Source organism: Embiotoca jacksoni, unplaced genomic scaffold (genome assembly GCF_022577435.1).
Source record: "Embiotoca jacksoni isolate LCO1_2020_lvr unplaced genomic scaffold, fEmbJac1.0.p SCAF_6, whole genome shotgun sequence".
Lineage (NCBI taxonomy): Eukaryota > Metazoa > Chordata > Actinopteri > Embiotocidae > Embiotoca > Embiotoca jacksoni.
This window is the reverse complement of record NW_027185414.1, coordinates 11,182,223-11,201,008: the sequence shown is the minus strand read 5'-3', so window position 1 is coordinate 11,201,008 and position 18,786 is coordinate 11,182,223. Positions and strand designations below refer to the sequence as shown.

The window sequence follows — 18,786 nt, the reverse complement described above, 5'->3', positions numbered from 1 at the left end:
CACACACACATATATGGACACACAGTAGTGAACACATGGTAAACGACTGGAATTGCATTTAACATGATACACAACAGATAATGGATGAGTCAGCCTTTTCAAAGTTGCATTTATTTAAAAACATCAGAATTCAGTGACAATGACATTACTAGCAACACATATAAACAACCTGCTAATTGCAGGACAATACAAAATAGAAAAAAATGACAAAACTAATCATCAAGCTGATAGATGCTAAATTCAATGTAATTACAACTCAATGTAATTACGAGTGGTTACATGAACTGTGAAGGGCTGAGACAATTTCTTTTGAAAATCAAGACTTGCGCCCAAAAACCCGGAAAGTCCCTACAGCCGTGAGGTCGGCCACAACCAGTGTTACATTTCCTTACACAGGATCAGAAGCACCATATTATTATTTCAGACAAGACTTTGTATAATTAAGATTGCTCTTTACTGGCCTGCCCCATTAAATACAAGTTAATTAAAATTGCAAACGGTAATCAACAAGATAAAAAAAAAAACCACACAAAAATGTCATTTAAACTGAATCACATCAGTGAGGTCTGATTGTTTCAGTCACACAGGATCAGAAGCACCATTTGTTCAACTGAAACATTTCCCAGCATAGAGTTTATGACTGTAAAAACATGACGGGACAGTAACGTCATGATTCATCTGTGTAATGACGCAGGAATGTTGTGATTGTGTTAGTGGTCAGGTCAAAGGTTTGTTTACTGCAGTACATTTGGATGGATCTGATTTACAGTTTAGCTGTTCCATTATTAATGCACGTCTGAAGTTCAGTCACGATTAAAAAAAAAGAAGTTGCTCTGCTCATGTTAATGCCTCATCTATGCGAACATTTGACGTAGGATCATCACATACATAAACTAAATATTTGATTTCAGGTATTGTGATTCAAATTACAGGCCTGCCTTGCCGACACCAACTAAAACCTTTACAGAAAAGGTAAATAAATTTGTTTTCTAGTTTTAGCCTGTAGATTTAAAGACCTGTCAATCAATAAAGAGTAAAAGCAGGCTAAGATTTTGTGTTTGAATCATCGTTTGTATTTAGTAGGAGGCTACATACTTCTTTTATCAACATTCACTAACTGGGCTTTAGAGATGATCATTCTCCAGTGAAGTTTTTGTGATAAACAATAATGTTTTAGAGTTTTGACAACTTCTGCAACTGGCTGAACGGATGACAATCATGTCGAATTTGATCGTCTTACAGTTAACGGTGGAGTCGATCATTTTTTAGCAGACTTTGACTTCTTAGGTGTTTTGGCTCCTCCTTTCTTCTTGGGTGTGGTGAAATCTTTGTCGCAAACCTCGCATACCCACAGACCTGAGGAGACAGAATGAATTCATAACAGGCGCGAACAAAAAAAACAACACAAACTAAATCGTAACACGTGGGCACACTAAGTCAGTTACTGTGTGAAACTGTGTGTACATGTCTCTCTGCCTTCGTTGTGTCCAGCCACTAAGTGGTTGAGTGTCTGTCCGCCCATCGACCCACCCTGGTACGCACCACGCGCTGTTGCGTCCGCACCGCGTGTCCACCCACTCACCTGTAGGTATGGAGTCCATGCCCACGCAGAACGTGTGGTACCCTCGATCACACTTGTCGCAGAACATCATCTCGTCCTCGTGATGGGGCTGCTGGCACACGGTGCAGGTCTTACACTCCATACACTGCCAGCGGTACGTCTGGATCACACTCACCAGCTCCCTGCTCATGTCCAAGCAGGACGGGTGGCCTGAAGTTTGTGAACACGGAGACACGCGCACAGCGGCAAAAGAGCCGGGGGCACACACATAGCCGAATAAATACACAACACGTGCGCGCACACGCACACGCACACACACACACACACACACACACACACACACACACGACACAAAAAGAGCCATAATGTAAGCAGGCCCGTGTTACACGCGCTGTACTGTTGTTTTAGTGCAGCTCATGCAGATGTTTGTAAGGATTATATCCACAGAAATACTGTGGCCCATGCTGGTGATTTCTCATTAGTCGTCTTTAAAAAGGAAAAGCAACATCGAGATCTGTGATATTTCTGACAGGGAAGCATTTACTGTATTTCTGGTCTGTCTGGTAAAAACTAAATAAGATACTACATCTTCCCAAATGTTTGAAACGGCCTTAAGACGAGTAACAGCACTGACGACTGTTTGAACCACCGGTGTCTTTGTAACTGTACAGCCAACGTAAATCATCTGAAAAGTGAATTATAAACATGGACTCACACAAACTGTCCTGTTGAAATGGAAACACTCACTACGTGTTTAATATATAAACACTTTAAAACGTGCTTACACGCAATGAAATAAAGTTGGCAGGTGGTTTAACAGACAACTGAACACTTTCTTTAATCATAGAGATTATTCACTCGACAGTGAAGATCTGTGATGACGTGAAATTAATAACTCAAATCTTTAGTTAATTGTAAACACCAGTGTTGACTAAACATAATTGGCACAAAAATATAAACACAACTATCATTACAAGCGTCTAAACTGTGCTGATACTGGAAATACTGGTACAAAGTTTAAAAAAAAAATAAAAAAATCACAACACAAAAGCAGGAAACTGCCCTTTAAAATAGAGTATGTGAACTTACCACTGTTATCACATTGGGAGCAGTGAATGAGAGCCTCTGGCCTGCCTTTCTTGTTGGCCTCTTTACCCTTCTGGCAAATGCCACATATAGCATTGGGAATGACCTTAGGCTGCAAGGGCAGAATAATGCTATAAAAACCAATCATACACCGGTATCCTGTAGTCATGGAAATACAGCAGTATACAGTATGTTTAATGCCTACAAGAACAAGAAGACTTTATCTTGACGAACAAAAGCCTTTTCTACCTGAAACACAAATTTCATCCAACAGTTTAAAGTGTTGGCGAACATACATCTTGTTGTTTTGAATACTGATTGGAGTCTTTGTGGCAAAGAGCCCCCACAGGTTAGCCGACATCACAGCAAAGAACCAAGAGATTCAATTATATCTCGGGGTTCAAATACAAGAAAGACGAGCTGTTGTGTCGCAGAGCCACTTGCAAGCACATAAAGACAGCGGGATCTGTTTTTTCCACTCTTAATAAAAAGCTGGCGTAAACAAAAGCAGATTAAATATGAGGATTTTAGCAACATTTCCCATTATTTGTGATGTCATACTGATCAATACTATTCGACAAACATCTACAAATGATCAAATTAGTTGATTAACGAGTGGTTGGACACTGTATGCCTTATAAATTAGTACATTTTAATTCCACTCCTTAAATCTGAAGTTCCTGTTGAACTGGAGTTTAAAAGATGACAGAAACAGACAGAGCAGAAAGATAAGGAGAGTCAGGGACCTTTAAATCAGGACATCAGAGAGGCAAACAGGGGACTTTAAGGTCGTTCTGTATCTGTACAGGAAGCCACTGAGGACAGACAGGTTACTGCCACAACTAAAAAAATAAGATAACAAAGCCTTTATGGCTCACTCAACTAAAACAGCAATGCGATTTAAAGTCAACTCAAAAGTATTTTTCCTATCGAACATGAAATATGTATAAAATTGAACAGGCTTTATGGCAGTATCCCATTAACCATACAGTATGTGTGCTCATATAATAATGTTCTCTTGTCGTTCTGATATTCACGGGCCAATCATGTTTTTGTTGTTGTTGTTTAGCCTAAATCATGTCCGGCTCCTTCTAACGTCTCAAGATATGATGTGATATCCTTGATTCAAAGGTCCCCTGACAGGAAGTGAGTGGATTAGAATAAACAGTCAAAAGGTACAAAACTATGGGTCAATAAAGGACATGGTTTGGTAATGAAGAAAATCTAGACTAGAAACAAAGCAGAGGACAAAACTAAGACCGAGACAGCAGCAGAAGAGGGAATCAAGAAACAGAAGAACTGGACGAAGTCCCCTGAATTGCTTGTGCACATTTTCATACATATTTCTCGAGCAATTCTACTTCGATACTCAGCTTCAGTAGTAAAAGGTTTCTCCACGCTGCTTTGGTGAACTGTTCGCAGCTGTACAAATGTGTTTGTGGGTGGATGAAATGCTTACATTACCAGCACTGGCCAGTCTAAAGGGAAGTAGGCTCATTAAGTCTGGATGATGTGATTGTGTCTTCAGTGGAAACATCCACACAGTCCAATTGAAAAGGAGCAATTCATGAGTCTGAATCCAGCTAGTTTGAATATCTTTTATTCTAATAATTCACTGAATTGACCGTATTTAAAGTACATATAAGAAAAAAAAAAATCCTCAGAATACTTTGCTTTTATATATATACTGGCAGCTTTTGAATGGCGTCGTGTTGCTCGAACCATTATGTATAATTTGGCCGCAGAGACGTACATACAGAGGGAGTTTATACTTGCTGACCACACACTCATCCACAGATTTTACATCAGTGGATCATGTGGTGTAAAAAAACTTGCTTCTACTTTTATTGACATTGAAGTCATTACGTCTCTGCTGCCAAGAGATTTCTATCACGTAAGGTTTGTAGCTGTGCCTGCCTGTTTTCTAGTAAAAGGGACCTCTACTTACCCAAATATTCAAGGCCCTCAAATTCAATATAACAAAATAACAATACTTTCTGAGCTCCTTGAGAAGAGCAATCCAGCACCACACTTGGCTGGACTAATAGCAACTGGATTCAGGGGGAACACTCTCAATGTTAATATAATTAATGCCATGATACTCTATACAAGTGAAGCCCACAGTGAATCCATTGGTTTTCTCTCCATAATATTCGATCCATATGTAAGCTACAGGAAGGCTGTGGAGCTGCAGCTTTTAAAGGAACCACTTAACTTAAAGTCACATTTATGGTGCAACAATACAGATACATTTAACATGCAACACGTTTGACATCTAAACAAAATACTGCTGCCGAGGCAGTTAGTCAACAGTCAACCTAATTCCAACTCTGGTGTTCAAAATGAGTTTTTATTGATAAGTCGTTTGTGAAACACCACACTACTCAAACGTTTTCGAGAGTTTCGACCAATCATGAGATCACCAGTAACCACTGCGTGTCCTGTGGATGGTAGCCAGGCCAGAGCGAGGTAACGTTAATCAGCCAACACCCTCTACCTTACTGAGTCAAAGCTTTCCTGTCATGTGTTGTCTCATCTGTGAGATATCATTCAATCTTTCATCTACTGGGATTTTTTTGAGACGGGGAAAATGAATGTAAATCTACCACTGAACAGAAGACTGGCATGTTTCAACTCTACACAGCCACTAGCCAATTTAGGAGTTACAAAACGATAGATCATACTTGAATCCCGTTATCACATCTACACCCTTTTGTGTACAGTATAAGGATTTTATGTTAAGGACTAATTCTAGTGAATTCTGGATACCAACATGCCAAGGATCAAAAGCATATGATCTGATGAATAAAGGTCAAGTCAAAGTTAAGTTAAAAGAAACTTAAACACACTAAAACTGGGAACAGGTAACCAGACACTATGAGGACCACCATGCCCACACCACAAAGCTGAGCTGAACTCCACTGGACAAACCCAGGTCCCTTTAATGGTGATATTCCAGCCAATTTCAGTTGTTGGAAATGTTTTACTGCAAGGGAGTGGAGTTGAAAAATAAACAAAAATCCAAAAGTGCTATAGGGAACAGGTCTTTGAACATTCAGAGAGTCAAGGATATTCCACGACCGGGTGTCAGAGAAAGGTAAGCTGATGTGAGGCTCGTCTGGCTCAGACAGTCAGCAGACAGACTACTCTAGCTCAGCTCAGCGACAGTGTGAACAAGGTCTGCAAGTCCTCGTCTCTTCAAGATGACATTATAGGGACATGTGATGCCCATGTCAAACAGCTGTCGGATACTTATGAACATTAACAGTACATCACATGGTGTATATGTATATACAAAGCATGTTACTTTACCAATACACACTTAAAACATTAGGGTTAAGTGCATTTTACACTTCAGATATAAATGTTAAAATTCTTTAATGTTAACATCAACTACTTTTAAAAGCAACCACAAACTGTATGTGGTTTATATTTTCTATAGCAGAGTAACAAAAAAAAAATATTTTCAAAAATTAAAAAGGAAAACTAGCAGCCAAAAAAAATCCACTCACTTGTCTTGGAAGTATTTTTTTATGACAAGTGAGGACAGACAAGAGGTATATTGAAGACAATCAAAAGAAAAAACTTTTAAAGTTCAAATTTGTCTTCGCTGAAGAATCAAAAAAGTGAAAGTGCCATGAAAAAGAAACAAGTGAACTGTTCCTTTAAGATGTTCTTATTGCTCGCAGTCTGGTACAAAGACAGGAAAAAAAGCCACGTGGCCATCATAAAAACAAAAACTGAAGACAGGACCCCCAGTGTGTGTGTGTGTGTGTGTGTGTGTGTGTGTGTGTGTGTGTGTGTATGTGTGTGTGTGTGTGTGTGTGTGTGTGTGTGTGTACCAGGTTGTCCCAGCTGAAAAGCTGACAAACTGTAGAAGCTGGAGAACAAAGTGAAGAAAGCTAGGGAGGGGTGTGGGGATGGATGGAGTAAGGGAGTGGTAGTAGTAGAAAGAGGAGGAGGGGGTAGAAAAGTGCTGCTGCTGTTGTTGGAGAAGAGTTCAGGTGGTTTTGTCCTCTACCTTGTACCCTGGGGTGGCTTTGTGGGAGGCAGAATGGCGCTGGTGGCCGTCTTTGCCTGGCGTCGATGTCCTGTCTTTGGCCTTGGACTTGTGGCCCGGTCCACCTCCTCCCTCCTGGCTCTCCACGTCCGATGTGTTACCTGAAGAACTGTCCTGTGGAGTAAGTGAAGATGGTGGCGAAATAGTCAAGGGTACAAATGTTTTTCCATCATATCCGAGTCAACTTTAGTGGAGGTTTGTGATTTTGAAAGGAGACCTCTGTATAGTTGACTTCCAGTCAACAAATGTATTGTATTGTACTTATCCAGGATGAATTTATGATCAGACCCAGATTAAACGTTTCTATGTACGTCTTACAGATGAGTTCTTGTTCTTCTTGTCATCCTTGCCATCCTCGGCATCGTCTGAGTCGGGCTCTGAGTCCAGTGCAGGTAGTTCTGGATCCAGTGGAGGCTCGAACAGAGCCGTGTTGAGCGGCAAGTATCGTAGCTCATTGGGAGAGTACCTGTCGTGCACAACCGCAGTGATGCATCAGGGCAAAACACTCGGCACAGCAACTTAAACGCTGCTGGGAGACTACTTTCACTTCTGAAGAGGTTTTGAGTTGGCTACTCTGAATATATAAGACGCAAACTGGCAGCAAAAGCATTTATTTTTGTTTGTAATGTACCTTTTGTAGTAGTCTTGAAACTGTCCTGGTATGAGAGCCACAGGGTAGGGCCCAGTTCTGGTTAGCTCTGGAGCCAGCACCTTGAACCTGCCCTGGGGCACCTGGATAATCTGGGACAACAAACACAATGCATGTCAATAACCCCGACAGAGAAAACACAGTGACTGAATCATCTGTCGTTTCAAGTTGGATTTACATGTGTCTGGAGGTCAAAGTAAGCCCTCCTCTCTTCCATACGCTCCCGGTTGAAGTTACTGTTGAACTCGGCAGCTTTTTTTGCTGCCTTCTTTATGTACTCGGGGACTTTGCTGGCCTCGACCTTCTGAGGGTTCTGCTGCTGCATTTGCTGTGAAAGGACAACAAAGAATGTAAGAAGTAAGTAAATACGTACATCATGTGTGTAAAAGAGATTCATTAAATGCCAAACTATGAAATACAGGATATTTCTATGTTGTTTTTGTACTCACAGAGTACTCTTTTGCTATTCTCTGTCGCTCCCTCTCCTGCAGTATAACTGAATACTCCGAGTGTTTGGTGGGATACTCCTTTATCATCAGATCAATCACCTCGTCACTTCGCAGAGCTGTCAGACCTGCAGATGAACACAAACGGTTGGCAATTTGTACTTTGAAAGCATATATTTTACAGACTTCTTGGATTTCTTTGTGTGATGGAGTGAAATAAGTGTGGAGGCTATGTTAACGATTTTGTCTGACAGTTTTGGGATTGGTTTCTACCCAGAGTGCACTGCGTCTCAGTGATGACATTCTGTTCACGGAGGTAGAGCTTCTCTTTGTGGGACAAGTCTCTCCTCTCCATATCTAAAGAGGGATAAAAAAATAAAAAAATAAAAATTATTTTAAAAAAAAATCAGTTCTGGTGTTACAACAGTATGACAGGTGACAAAACACGATGTCATCTCCACTACTAATAAGATCATCCCACCTTTTCTTAATTACTACACTTATATAAGTTCAGGTATTATTGTTAAAATATTTCTGTTCTCCACATTAACAAAGGATGAGATTTACATCTTTCTATAGGATATAAAAAAGCTGCAAACATTTTGTCCAAATATTTGTCAATAATATCTCATCTCCGATATCTCAATAAACAGCAAACACTACAGTACATCATCAAACACTGAAAGAGACAGAATATTGTTTAAACATTTTACTTACCAGGATACTTCCTCTTGAACGATGTGACTCCCAGATACTCGCTGACCTGCTCCTGTAGCATGTAATACTCTCCTGTGTCATCTGGTGGCCACTTGTACTCTGTCAGGTTTTCTGCAGGGAAATATGTTGGGCTGCAAGGAGAGGTGAAGGGAAAACAGGGCTTTTTAAATATTATTCCTTAATGATGAACATTATGGGAAAATAAGAAATACTATCAGGTTATTAGGTGGGACGGTAAATTTAACCAAATATGTGAAAATTGTGTTTTAAAATTCAGGATGTAAAGCCCAGAGACCATAAAGTGGGCTTCATGTTGAGTTACATCTTCCAGGTTTATCACATACAGGTGCATGCAAGTACATTTTTGGGGTACAGAATAAGGACAAATATATTATACTGTATGTAAACAACAAACACCACCAACAACGGCAATGCCAAGTATCAAGCCAGCCTACCCAAGATCTTGACTGGAGGTGTCGCAGCTTCGAGAGCTGTCCCCTGATCCTATCCTCCTTCTCTTGGGAGGTTGGCTGCCATCATTGGACTCCTCTTCTATTACATCTTCCTACAAAGGAAAAGAAAGAAAACAATTTTTAAGAATGACTTATGCTCAGGTTTAAACACTAAATTTGTATGAGATACAGAGTAAACAACACAATAACAGGAGCCCAAATATATTTCACATAAGTATTTATTTTTGATGCTGTTCAGAAGGCAAACAGGGACAAGTCCACAGGGTGATCGTTGTATGATGTCACGTTGCTGTCTAACTTCATGATTAAGGCCGGCACATAGCAGTATTTCTTCATTAGAGACTGGCTCATCTTTAGGACCTACAACTCATCCAAGCAGAGCCCATAATTCCTCAATAATAAGCAGACGACCAGGTCAAAGTAGCACAGTGTACAGTGGGTGGTGTTTATCACAGTTACAGACACACAGCGCAGTTTTGAGACTTGACCATATAATTAATCCCATTCCCTGAGAGTGAGCAGTGACCTAGTTCACATGAATGAATCCAAAGCTCCAGAGATGTAGGACCTTGTAGTAGTGAGATCTCTTTAAGAGCTCAGTGAAAACACAGTGCATCAACACTAACATGACCTCAGTCACTACATCCCGACCCTGTAGCGATGAGGTAAAAACACACAAGGCACTTGTTTGCAAACATGACGGCAACGTGTTCCCAGAACAAGCTGAGGAGCCATTCATTCATCTCCGTTGAAAACAAAGCGGTGACGCTAACACGGCTAACAGTTACCATTCAACAATAGCCTGTTAGCTGTGAGCTGAGCGAGCCACCTCGTAGAGCTCCGAGAAGATAACTGGAAGTTTTAATGGTGTTTTAAATGCAGCATAAATGTCACCTTTATGGATTGTGCTCCGGGAGTTGCGGGGTTGCTGTCGCAGGGCGGTCTCACGGGGAGCACAGCAGCCATATTTATTTAAAGACTGCCTGCAGCTAGGCTAGCTCACTAGCCGCGTCTCCGCTTCTTCTTCTTCTTCTTCTTCTTCTTCTTCTTCTTCTTCTCTTGTCAGGTTTTCTGGCGGCTGGAAAACATTTATCAAACACAAGTGACCCCTTGTGGACCGGAGCTGCTGCGCATGGCGTCCTTATGGATTGTGTTCGTGACGATAACATGTTGGCCTTTTTTTTGGGGACAATAAGAGACCATGGCTGTGTTATCTGTAAAGGCAAACTTTAAGGATCGAGGGGGGTTGATCTATTTACTTGTTTATTCCAGTAATTAATCCAAACAGAAAAAAAATATATAGAAAATATTTTTCCCGTTTTTAAAAAAAAAAAAAAAATAATAATATTTTTTTTTATTTGAACCACAATTTAACAGGAGGGTTAAAACAAAGTCTGAACTATAGACTACGTATAAAAGCTGAACATTTACCAAAAAGTCTGAAACGGTCAAAAAGCGCCACCCTGCGGGAGTCTGACGTCACTATAAAACCCTGGCGGTTGGGATCGTCGACGGCTTTTATTTTGAAACAAACAACGTACGGGAAGTCGGAGGGAAAAATCAGCTGGAATCCGCGGAAATCATCAACAGGACTATTTTTTCCTTTACTTAGCTAGGTCGCCATCTGTCAACTTCTACTCCTCCGTCCCGTCCTTTTTTTTTTTGCTATCAAACCGCCACAGTGGCGATGTCGGAGTCATACGGTAAGGAGGCTGTTTTCGCCAAGTGGCCAGTATTAACTCCTCGTAGCCACAGAGATGCGATAAGGCGAGGCAGGTGTGCCGAGGGAGCTTTTTCCTCATCGTAAACAGATAGCTGACAGGCTAGCCGAGCCCGTCGGTGAAGGCTGCTGGCCTTGAAATTGCCATGTCAGCGTGAGTAAATCCACGCAGAGTTTCGCTGTAATCGTGGGCACAAAACAGAGCGACTGTGCAAAGGTGACGAACCAGCCGAGAGCTGATCGGAAAAGACCGGAAGCTGGCGCGGCTCACGGTCTCTCAGCTGGCGTGTCTGAGCTGTGTGTCCTGTAATGTTAAACAACACATAACCGTGGTTTTATTCTCCCAGCTTCACTATTTTCACACGAGTTTGAGCCTGATTTTGAGGTGTAGCTGGGATGACCCCGCACAGCCCCACCATCATCCATACAGGCTCTTTAATTTATGAGACTGAACTCGTCCGTCCCGCAGACGGGAGTGTGTTTACATCAGACAAGTCAGGTTGCCATGAAATACCTGCTGTAATCTGTTTATGGTGTATTTAGGGCTGCAACTAACCGCTGTGCTCGTGATTATCAAAACAATCTATCAATTATTTCCTCCATTAATTGACTGGTTGTGATTTTTAAAAGGTCAGATGATGGAAAAATGTCGACCAGTGTTTCTCAAAGCCAAATGTGCAGCCTAAAATGTGTTGTTTTGACCTGATCAACCGTCCACAGCCAAAAGATATGAAGTTTATTATCATGTAGGACTAAAAGAACCAGAACATATTTACATTTAAGAAGCAGGAATCAGAGAATTTAATATTTTCCAGGGGTGGAAAAAGTCATTCGGTCCTTTACTTTAGTAAAAGTACTAATACCAGTGTGAAACTCCAATACAAGTAAAAGCCCTGTTTTCAAAACCTCACTTAAGTAAAAGTATGCAGGTATTACCGACAAAATGTACTTAAAGTATCAAGAATACACACTGCAGTAAAATGCTCCCTGACAGTGTTTTACTATGATGTTTTTGGATGAATATTATTGCTGCAATAATGTGTATTTTACTGCGGTACTTAATCTTATGGTTTATGTACCGTTGGTCAGTTTAATCCACAGTAATCATCATATTCTACAAGAGCATCATATATTTGTGGAGTCGTGAAATTCATCCTGACTAAGATGTGGTACTAAGAATTAGATTAGATTTAAACAACTTTTCTACATACTACTTGTCTTTTTTTTTTTTTTTAACACATATCAGCCGGCATATATAACTAGCCAAAACTAATACTGTCTGATAATAATGGCCCAGTTGGTATATTAGTGTGACAGCCTTGAATGCCATTAACAGAAGTTAAATCCTGTGTTATGTTGTATCTTATTTCTGTTTTGCCCCGACAGATTTCCTGTTTAAATTCCTGGTGATTGGGAACGCCGGGACAGGCAAATCCTGTCTGCTGCACCAGTTCATAGAGAAGAGATGTAAGTCGGACAGACGCAGCACACTGCTCACTGTTTACTGCTCACACAGACTGCTTCTCTGACTCCTCATGTAAATGCAGTCCTGTGACATCCATAAGTAAGACTCTGCTCTATATTAAGGTCCCTCAGACAAACAGGAAAACAATACACCTGTAATTCACACTGCATTGCAGGCTGTAACGCAGTAAAATTGTAGGTGTGTTAAAATCAGTATTAAAAGCATAATCGGCACAAAGTCTTTTTTTTTTTGTAGTTCAGGGACAACATCATGCCTCTAGAGATGTGTTAGGACAAGATTGTGATATTCAGTCTCTTATAGAGTCCGTTTTGGTTTTACTGTAAAGCTATACCGTTGAACCTCACTATGATGTCCACTTATTTAAAAACAATGACATAATTCAAAGCCTCATATTGTCTTCCAGTTAAAGATGAATCCAACCACACGATTGGAGTGGAGTTTGGCTCTAAGATCATCAGCGTGGTCAACAAAATGGTCAAACTGCAGATTTGGGACACTGCAGGACAAGAAAGGTTCAGGTAGGACAAATCCCCAACAAGAACCTGGAGCTTCACTTCAACAGCTGGCAAGTTTAGAGCTTAACCCTGAACATTAACCGGCTAAATGTAAGTCACCACACCGCGGTAAAAGATCACTGACACGGGAGTATTTGAGGAGAAACAAAGAGCTGAACAAATAGATTCTATATCAACGAGTAGTGGTGGCGGTCATTGAATATGGCAGCTAGATTTTATTTGATAAGTTAAATGTTCACACTAACAGTGATTCCATATACTGAGAGGTGGACAGGATGAAGAGTCTTTTCAGGAGTTCTGGGAGAAAATGTGGAAATAACTTAAATGAAAGTTGAATAAACTTTTTACACGGCCAACATTGTCACTTGTCAGACACACTGATTGGATTGTTTGCTGCTTTGTCTTGTGGTGATTGCTGTTACAGAGACAGTGTTAATTTCACTTGCTCCACTTTATAATCTCGTCAGAATGTCTCTGAATTATAATGTTTGTCCGTCCAGAGGAGACTTTAATCTGAAAAGTTTGCCGTTTCTCTAAATCTAAAAGTTACAACCTGTTTGTTTCGACTGTGTGTGTGTGTGTGTCAGGTCTGTGACCAGGAGTTATTACCGAGGAGCCGCAGGAGCCCTGCTGGTCTATGATATCACGAGGTATCACACATTGTGATGTCAATGTTTGTTTTTCCCGTTCGCTCCCGTCCCAGTTCTGAAATGTAATGTGTCTCCCTCTTGCTTTCTTTTTTCTTCGTTTCTCCCCGTTTCTCTCCGCGCTGCAGTCGAGAGACGTACAACGCTCTGACCACGTGGCTGAGTGACGCCAGGATGCTGGCGAGTCAGAACATTGTCATCATCCTGTGTGGTAACAAGAAGGACCTGGACGCTGACAGAGAGGTCACGTTCCTGGAGGCGTCTCGCTTCGCTCAGGAGAACGGTAAGATGAACAACAGCTGAGGAACGTCTTAATTTATAATTATATGTGTGTGTGTCATTAGCCTGTCAATTATATGAAAGTATTCCACTTGTGTTGATTTTGGTGCTGACACCAGCGGCAGCTCTAATCAGTGACTTGTGTGCGTTAGAGCTGATGTTCCTGGAGACCAGCGCTCTAACGGGGGAGAACGTTGAAGAGGCCTTCGTCCAGTGTGCTCGGAAAATCCTCAACAAGATAGAGTCAGGTAGGAGCTTCTCCCATAACTGTAACCCCTGACTCTAAATCCCCTCTTATCCTAACAGGATCAAGAGGCAGGCTTCATTAGGACTCCAAACTAGTGTTATAAACAGGCTCAGTGAACCCACACGGATGATTTACCCACCTTTTCTCTACTGGCAGTAAAATTCAGTGCCCAAACTCAAATACAATTTTCATAAGTAAGAGCAGCTATAACGCTGCTTATGTGAGTATGGTGTCATCACACTCTTACTTTTCTATCTCCTCACTGACCTCATCTCTTTTTCAGGGGAGCTGGATCCAGAGAGGATGGGGTCGGGCATCCAGTATGGCGACGCTGCGCTACGACAGCTTCGTTCCCCTCGTCGTGCTCAGCCGCAGGGCACCCAGGAGTGCGGCTGCTAGTGGACGTTTCCTGTAACATAGACAGACAAGGTGAACGGACCAGAGTACTGCTGTGTTTGGACGGTGTGCTTTTCACAAAACAAGGATGTTTTTACTGTTTTATGCTGGAAAAACAAGAGTCGCCCTCTCACACTGAGAGGCGGTGACGTGAAATCCTGCTCAGCTCTGTGCACTCCTGTCTCTCGTCGGGTCACAGTGGACGAGCTTTGAGGCTATTTTTAATTTAGTCAAAAATCTCAAACTGTATTAAATGTGAACGGATACATCTATGGGATGCCTTCATCACAGTTATCTGAGAGGATTTTCCTGCTGGTAATCAATAATTAGTGAGTATTTTATGTTGTTATCAACGTATCTCATGAAAGGACCAAAACCAACAAGGCATCATTCTGTCTCGGTACTCTCTGACTTCCCCAGCTTGTCTGGAGCCTAATGATCATTTGCTCCATGGGAAGACAATCCTGAAGAAATTAAGAAAAAGGCTAAATACTTTCCGAAAGCACCTGAGCGCTGTGGGTTTCAAATTTATTCGCACAGGTGTAAATAGTGCAATCTTTTGAGTAGCACTTTACTCAGATGTGGATTTGTCCAGATAGGGATGTGGACCACAGTGGAGGTCTATGGCACAGAGGAATAAGATGCATCAGGCTTTGGCTAAACAGACGCTGCTTTTTTTGTTAGTTGACATGGTTGTGGAGCAGCTTTCAAACAGGAAGTGGAACACACCTCTGCATTTCTTTGCCCAGTATTGATGAGAATCGCTCATTGGATATTTACATGCAAGTTGTTGACGCACCTTTGCTTATGTGTTGCTGACAGGTTTGTGAAGACCAGGAGAAGAACAGCCATGGGGGACCCAACCATGTCGGGTTCAGGTTGCTATGCTGGTGAGCCCTCCCTGACCTTTGATCTTCGACCTTTGCACGGACCCTTCAGAACCTTCACAATCTTCAGAACCGTCATTGTCATGGCTGCGGACGTCCCAGCCACACCCCCTTCTTAGAACTCTGAAGATCTCCAAGGTAACCAGAGACCGCCCACCCTCCAACAGTCTGCTCCTCTATTGGACCAAACTCTCTCCGACCCTCCAACTAGGACGTGCAATTCCTGCCTTTCTACTCCACACCTGCTCACCCAGATCATCAAATTTTTAAAGACACCTGCATTCCAGCTAAACTACTTAAAGGAATAGTCTACACTTTGAGAAATGGGCCTTCTTGCATTTTCTGTAGGAAACTAAAAAGATATAACTGGTAATTAGTTAGCTTAAAAAGTCTCCGTAGGTTGATTTCTTTAATTTTGGAGCAAGCCATGCAAACCTGTTTGCTAAGCGAAGCTGACTGCATACCGCCTCCAGGTTGGTAGTTGGTACCATTTGAACGGTGAGTTTCATGTGGGGACATTTTTACCAGAACGCCCTTTGCAGTTTTATTTCTGACTTGGAAAGTCAAAGGAACCTCGCTAACCCTGATCTCAAAATCCAAAATGGCTGTTCCTATGTCAATTGTAGTGAACGCTCCGATACCGTTTATTAGCACCGTTGTCTGATTTGTGTCTCGTTAAATCAGCCGTGCACACATTACCGTCCAGCTGCTATCTGTGGATGTGTTGCTGCGGCGTTTGCATGTGCCAAATACTGCGTAATGATTTATCACCTAGTACACTAACAACGCAGGGCTTTTCCAATTAGTTGCACTGGATCGCCGTCACTCAGGTGTGATGTCATTCCCAGCCCTGACTTCCGATGTAAATGGAAAGTACCAATGGTGTACTAACACGAAGTATCGATTTTTATCATCTAACTCTTAGCAAGAAGACAAATTCCCCAAATTGCTGAACCATTCCTTAATTTAAGACCCTCCCCTTATAGTACTTCTCCTCCTCCAGCCACCTGCTCTAATTACCTGCTAACTTCCCTCTCACCTGTTTTTAACACACCACCAACAGTCTACTGATGACCTGTACTCTTTTCACTCCCTGTGTGCCTCTTCCACTCCCTTCATACACACCGTATCTCCTAGAAAAGGGCCCCCTGCTAATGCAGCCACTAATTTACACATCCTCAGCTTGCCGACCCTCTCGTCCTCCACCCCGAACTGTCTTGCATTGTTTACATCCCCTTTTTCTCTCTTCCTGTTCCCCCGAAGCATCAGACACTGTACAGAGTTTGTGTATATAGAGACTGACGCATGTTTTCTCAAACAGAATATCAGAGTATTTCATTTATGAAAGATATTATATGTATATTAAAGTAGATATCATATTAAGCATTTGTTTCATACTCCACTATATTATCATGTGACGCTACAATACACTGGCATCTCGTGTGTATTTGTAAACGGGATGAGTTGAAGTGGACTTTATTATCATGAAGAAGAAGAAAAAAAAAAATGCTGTGACGATGACAATGCTCACAGAGAAAAACACTGAGGCAGCCTGAAATGTTCTGAGCAGACGTTTTAAGTTTATTGGGATCATTTGTGTGAAAGTTACATGTCATCTTTAAATTCACAGCAGCACATTCACCTTTCAGTGGAGTTGTTTGGTGGTGTAACACGTCTTTTTCCAAAGGATTCCAGTTAAGACAAATGGCTGATCTCTGTCACTTCTATAAATGTTGCCTGTTTACATGAGTACCTGACTGACTGCTGCCAGCTGTGGGTGATACTAACTAAACGCATTTCTACTTTTATCAGTGGTATAAAACTTATCTCGTGTGCTTTATTTATTTTTGTCTCCTGTTTTAAACTTCCGACCACATTAAGCGCTCATCTAAAAACCTAAATTTGGGAATTTTTGCAGATTATAGTTTTTTTTTAATTGGTGCACTGCATCACGTGGTTATGCTTTTAATTTGTTAATATTTTTTATCCCTTAAAAATTTGATTTGAATTAGGCACGTTTCAAACACTAGAAATATTTCATATTAGAGAGGAACCCCCAAGTGTTTGACACCTGATGGTGGCTTTAGCTGCTCCACCTCAGGTTGTTCTGTGTTTATGTCCTTTTGTTTGTATTTATGTACGTCTCTTTTTCTCCTGTCATTATGAATATCATAGATTTTTAATTTATTGTGTTAAAGCATATGTTTTTAAAATAAAAACTACAACAAATATAGCATCGGACATTTTTTTTTTTTTTTTTTTTTTTTTTTTTTTTTTTTTTTGCCATCTTTGACCTAAGACAAATTTCAAACAGCTTTGTTAAGCTGTGATGAACAGGAAACACGAAGCAGTCTCATAGAATGTCACAAACTCAACTACGCACAGTTAATGCATGATGTCGTTCTATGAGCCACTGAGAAACACAGACTAAGCAGAGCTAAGTCTTAGCTTTAAGGCACACTGAAATGGTGTGTTGTTTTTGTGATGCCAAATAAGGTTCAACTCAAAGTCTCGATAATAATGTGTAATATGGTGGAGACAAATAGACATGTGGAATTTTATTATTTATTCAAAGCTTTGCGCCGCACTATTCACTGTAAGCCCAAGTGTTGTCTTCTAAATCACTGAATTATGTACATACAGTAGGTTAAGAGCCTACTATGTAAACAGACAAATGTACAAAATTATACAGTTTACAGTACTTTAGTTCTTCAACACTTTATGTCATCAGCACATTAGATCAACAACATTTCATCAGTTATTTGTAAAATGAGGACCTTTCAGAAACACACGCAGTAAGTCTGGTTCTCTCTTTCCTTTGTCACTAAAACCCAACTGCACTGTCAAATTTTAGGACTGTCATAATTTCAATTCCTCATTACTGATTAAAAATTCTACGGTGGGATGATCATTTAGGATGGTACCGATCAGAAGGACTATTTAGGCTTGTTGGACCACTGCCGCACATGACCAGATACACCCACACTCTCCTTGTCTCCTCACCTCATGTAAAATGTTTAAAGTATAAACAGGAGCTCCACTAATAAGTTTGGTCTCATTACATTAAGCTGACGCTTTTATCCAAAGCGACTTAAAACACCATCGGGAGCAATGTTAGGGCTCAGTGTCTTGCTCAAGGACACATAGACATGTGGACAGGAGGAGGTGTGATTGAACCACCAACCTAGTGATTAGTGTGCAACCCACTCTACCGACTGAGCTACAGCCTCCCTATACATAATTCATATATAACTAATAAAGAAGTAAATAAGAAATTAAGTCCCCTGTTTCACTCCTGTTCTCTAAGATTGTCCAAGCTCCCCACATCTAAAACACACTGGCTCAAATACATTTTTAAAGTATCATAATATTGCACAAAACTATATTTCAAAATAACTTAAAACCACATAAAAACCAAATCATTACAAAAGCAAATTAAGAAATGTCATACTGAACTCAACGTCGTGACAACAACAGATTTTTTTAAATGTAGAAGTCTGAATGTAAAGCACGGGCCTCTAACTCTCTTCTTTTTCTGCATAACATTCACAGCAATAACAATAATCGCAGAGTCTTTATGGCACAGAGCTGATTTTGTCATGATCACTAGAAGTGGG

The 18,786-nt window shown here is 41.0% G+C and overlaps 2 protein-coding genes across 2 annotated transcripts; one reads left to right on the top strand and one right to left on the bottom strand.

Annotated features, from left to right (window-relative positions):
• Positions 1–89: 89 nt before the first annotated feature.
• Positions 90–10,020, bottom strand: phf10 (PHD finger protein 10). The gene is made up of 12 exons (XM_069173880.1): positions 9,887–10,020; positions 8,975–9,084; positions 8,520–8,650; positions 8,076–8,159; positions 7,806–7,930; positions 7,535–7,684; positions 7,339–7,448; positions 7,026–7,173; positions 6,669–6,821; positions 2,651–2,759; positions 1,583–1,771; positions 90–1,356 (listed from the first exon to the last, which is right to left on the bottom strand). Exons 1-12 carry the CDS (start codon positions 9,956–9,958, stop codon positions 1,259–1,261), a joined length of 1,479 nt encoding a protein of 492 aa, XP_069029981.1. The 5' UTR covers positions 9,959–10,020; the 3' UTR covers positions 90–1,258.
• A 469-nt stretch (positions 10,021–10,489) lies between these two features.
• Positions 10,490–17,403, top strand: rab4a (RAB4a, member RAS oncogene family). The gene is made up of 8 exons (XM_069174009.1): positions 10,490–10,695; positions 12,099–12,179; positions 12,602–12,716; positions 13,301–13,363; positions 13,489–13,643; positions 13,792–13,887; positions 14,170–14,315; positions 15,105–17,403. The coding sequence occupies exons 1-7, from the start codon at positions 10,680–10,682 to the stop codon at positions 14,283–14,285; spliced, it is 642 nt and encodes a 213-aa protein (XP_069030110.1). The 5' UTR covers positions 10,490–10,679; the 3' UTR covers positions 14,286–14,315; positions 15,105–17,403.
• Positions 17,404–18,786: the final 1,383 nt, after the last annotated feature.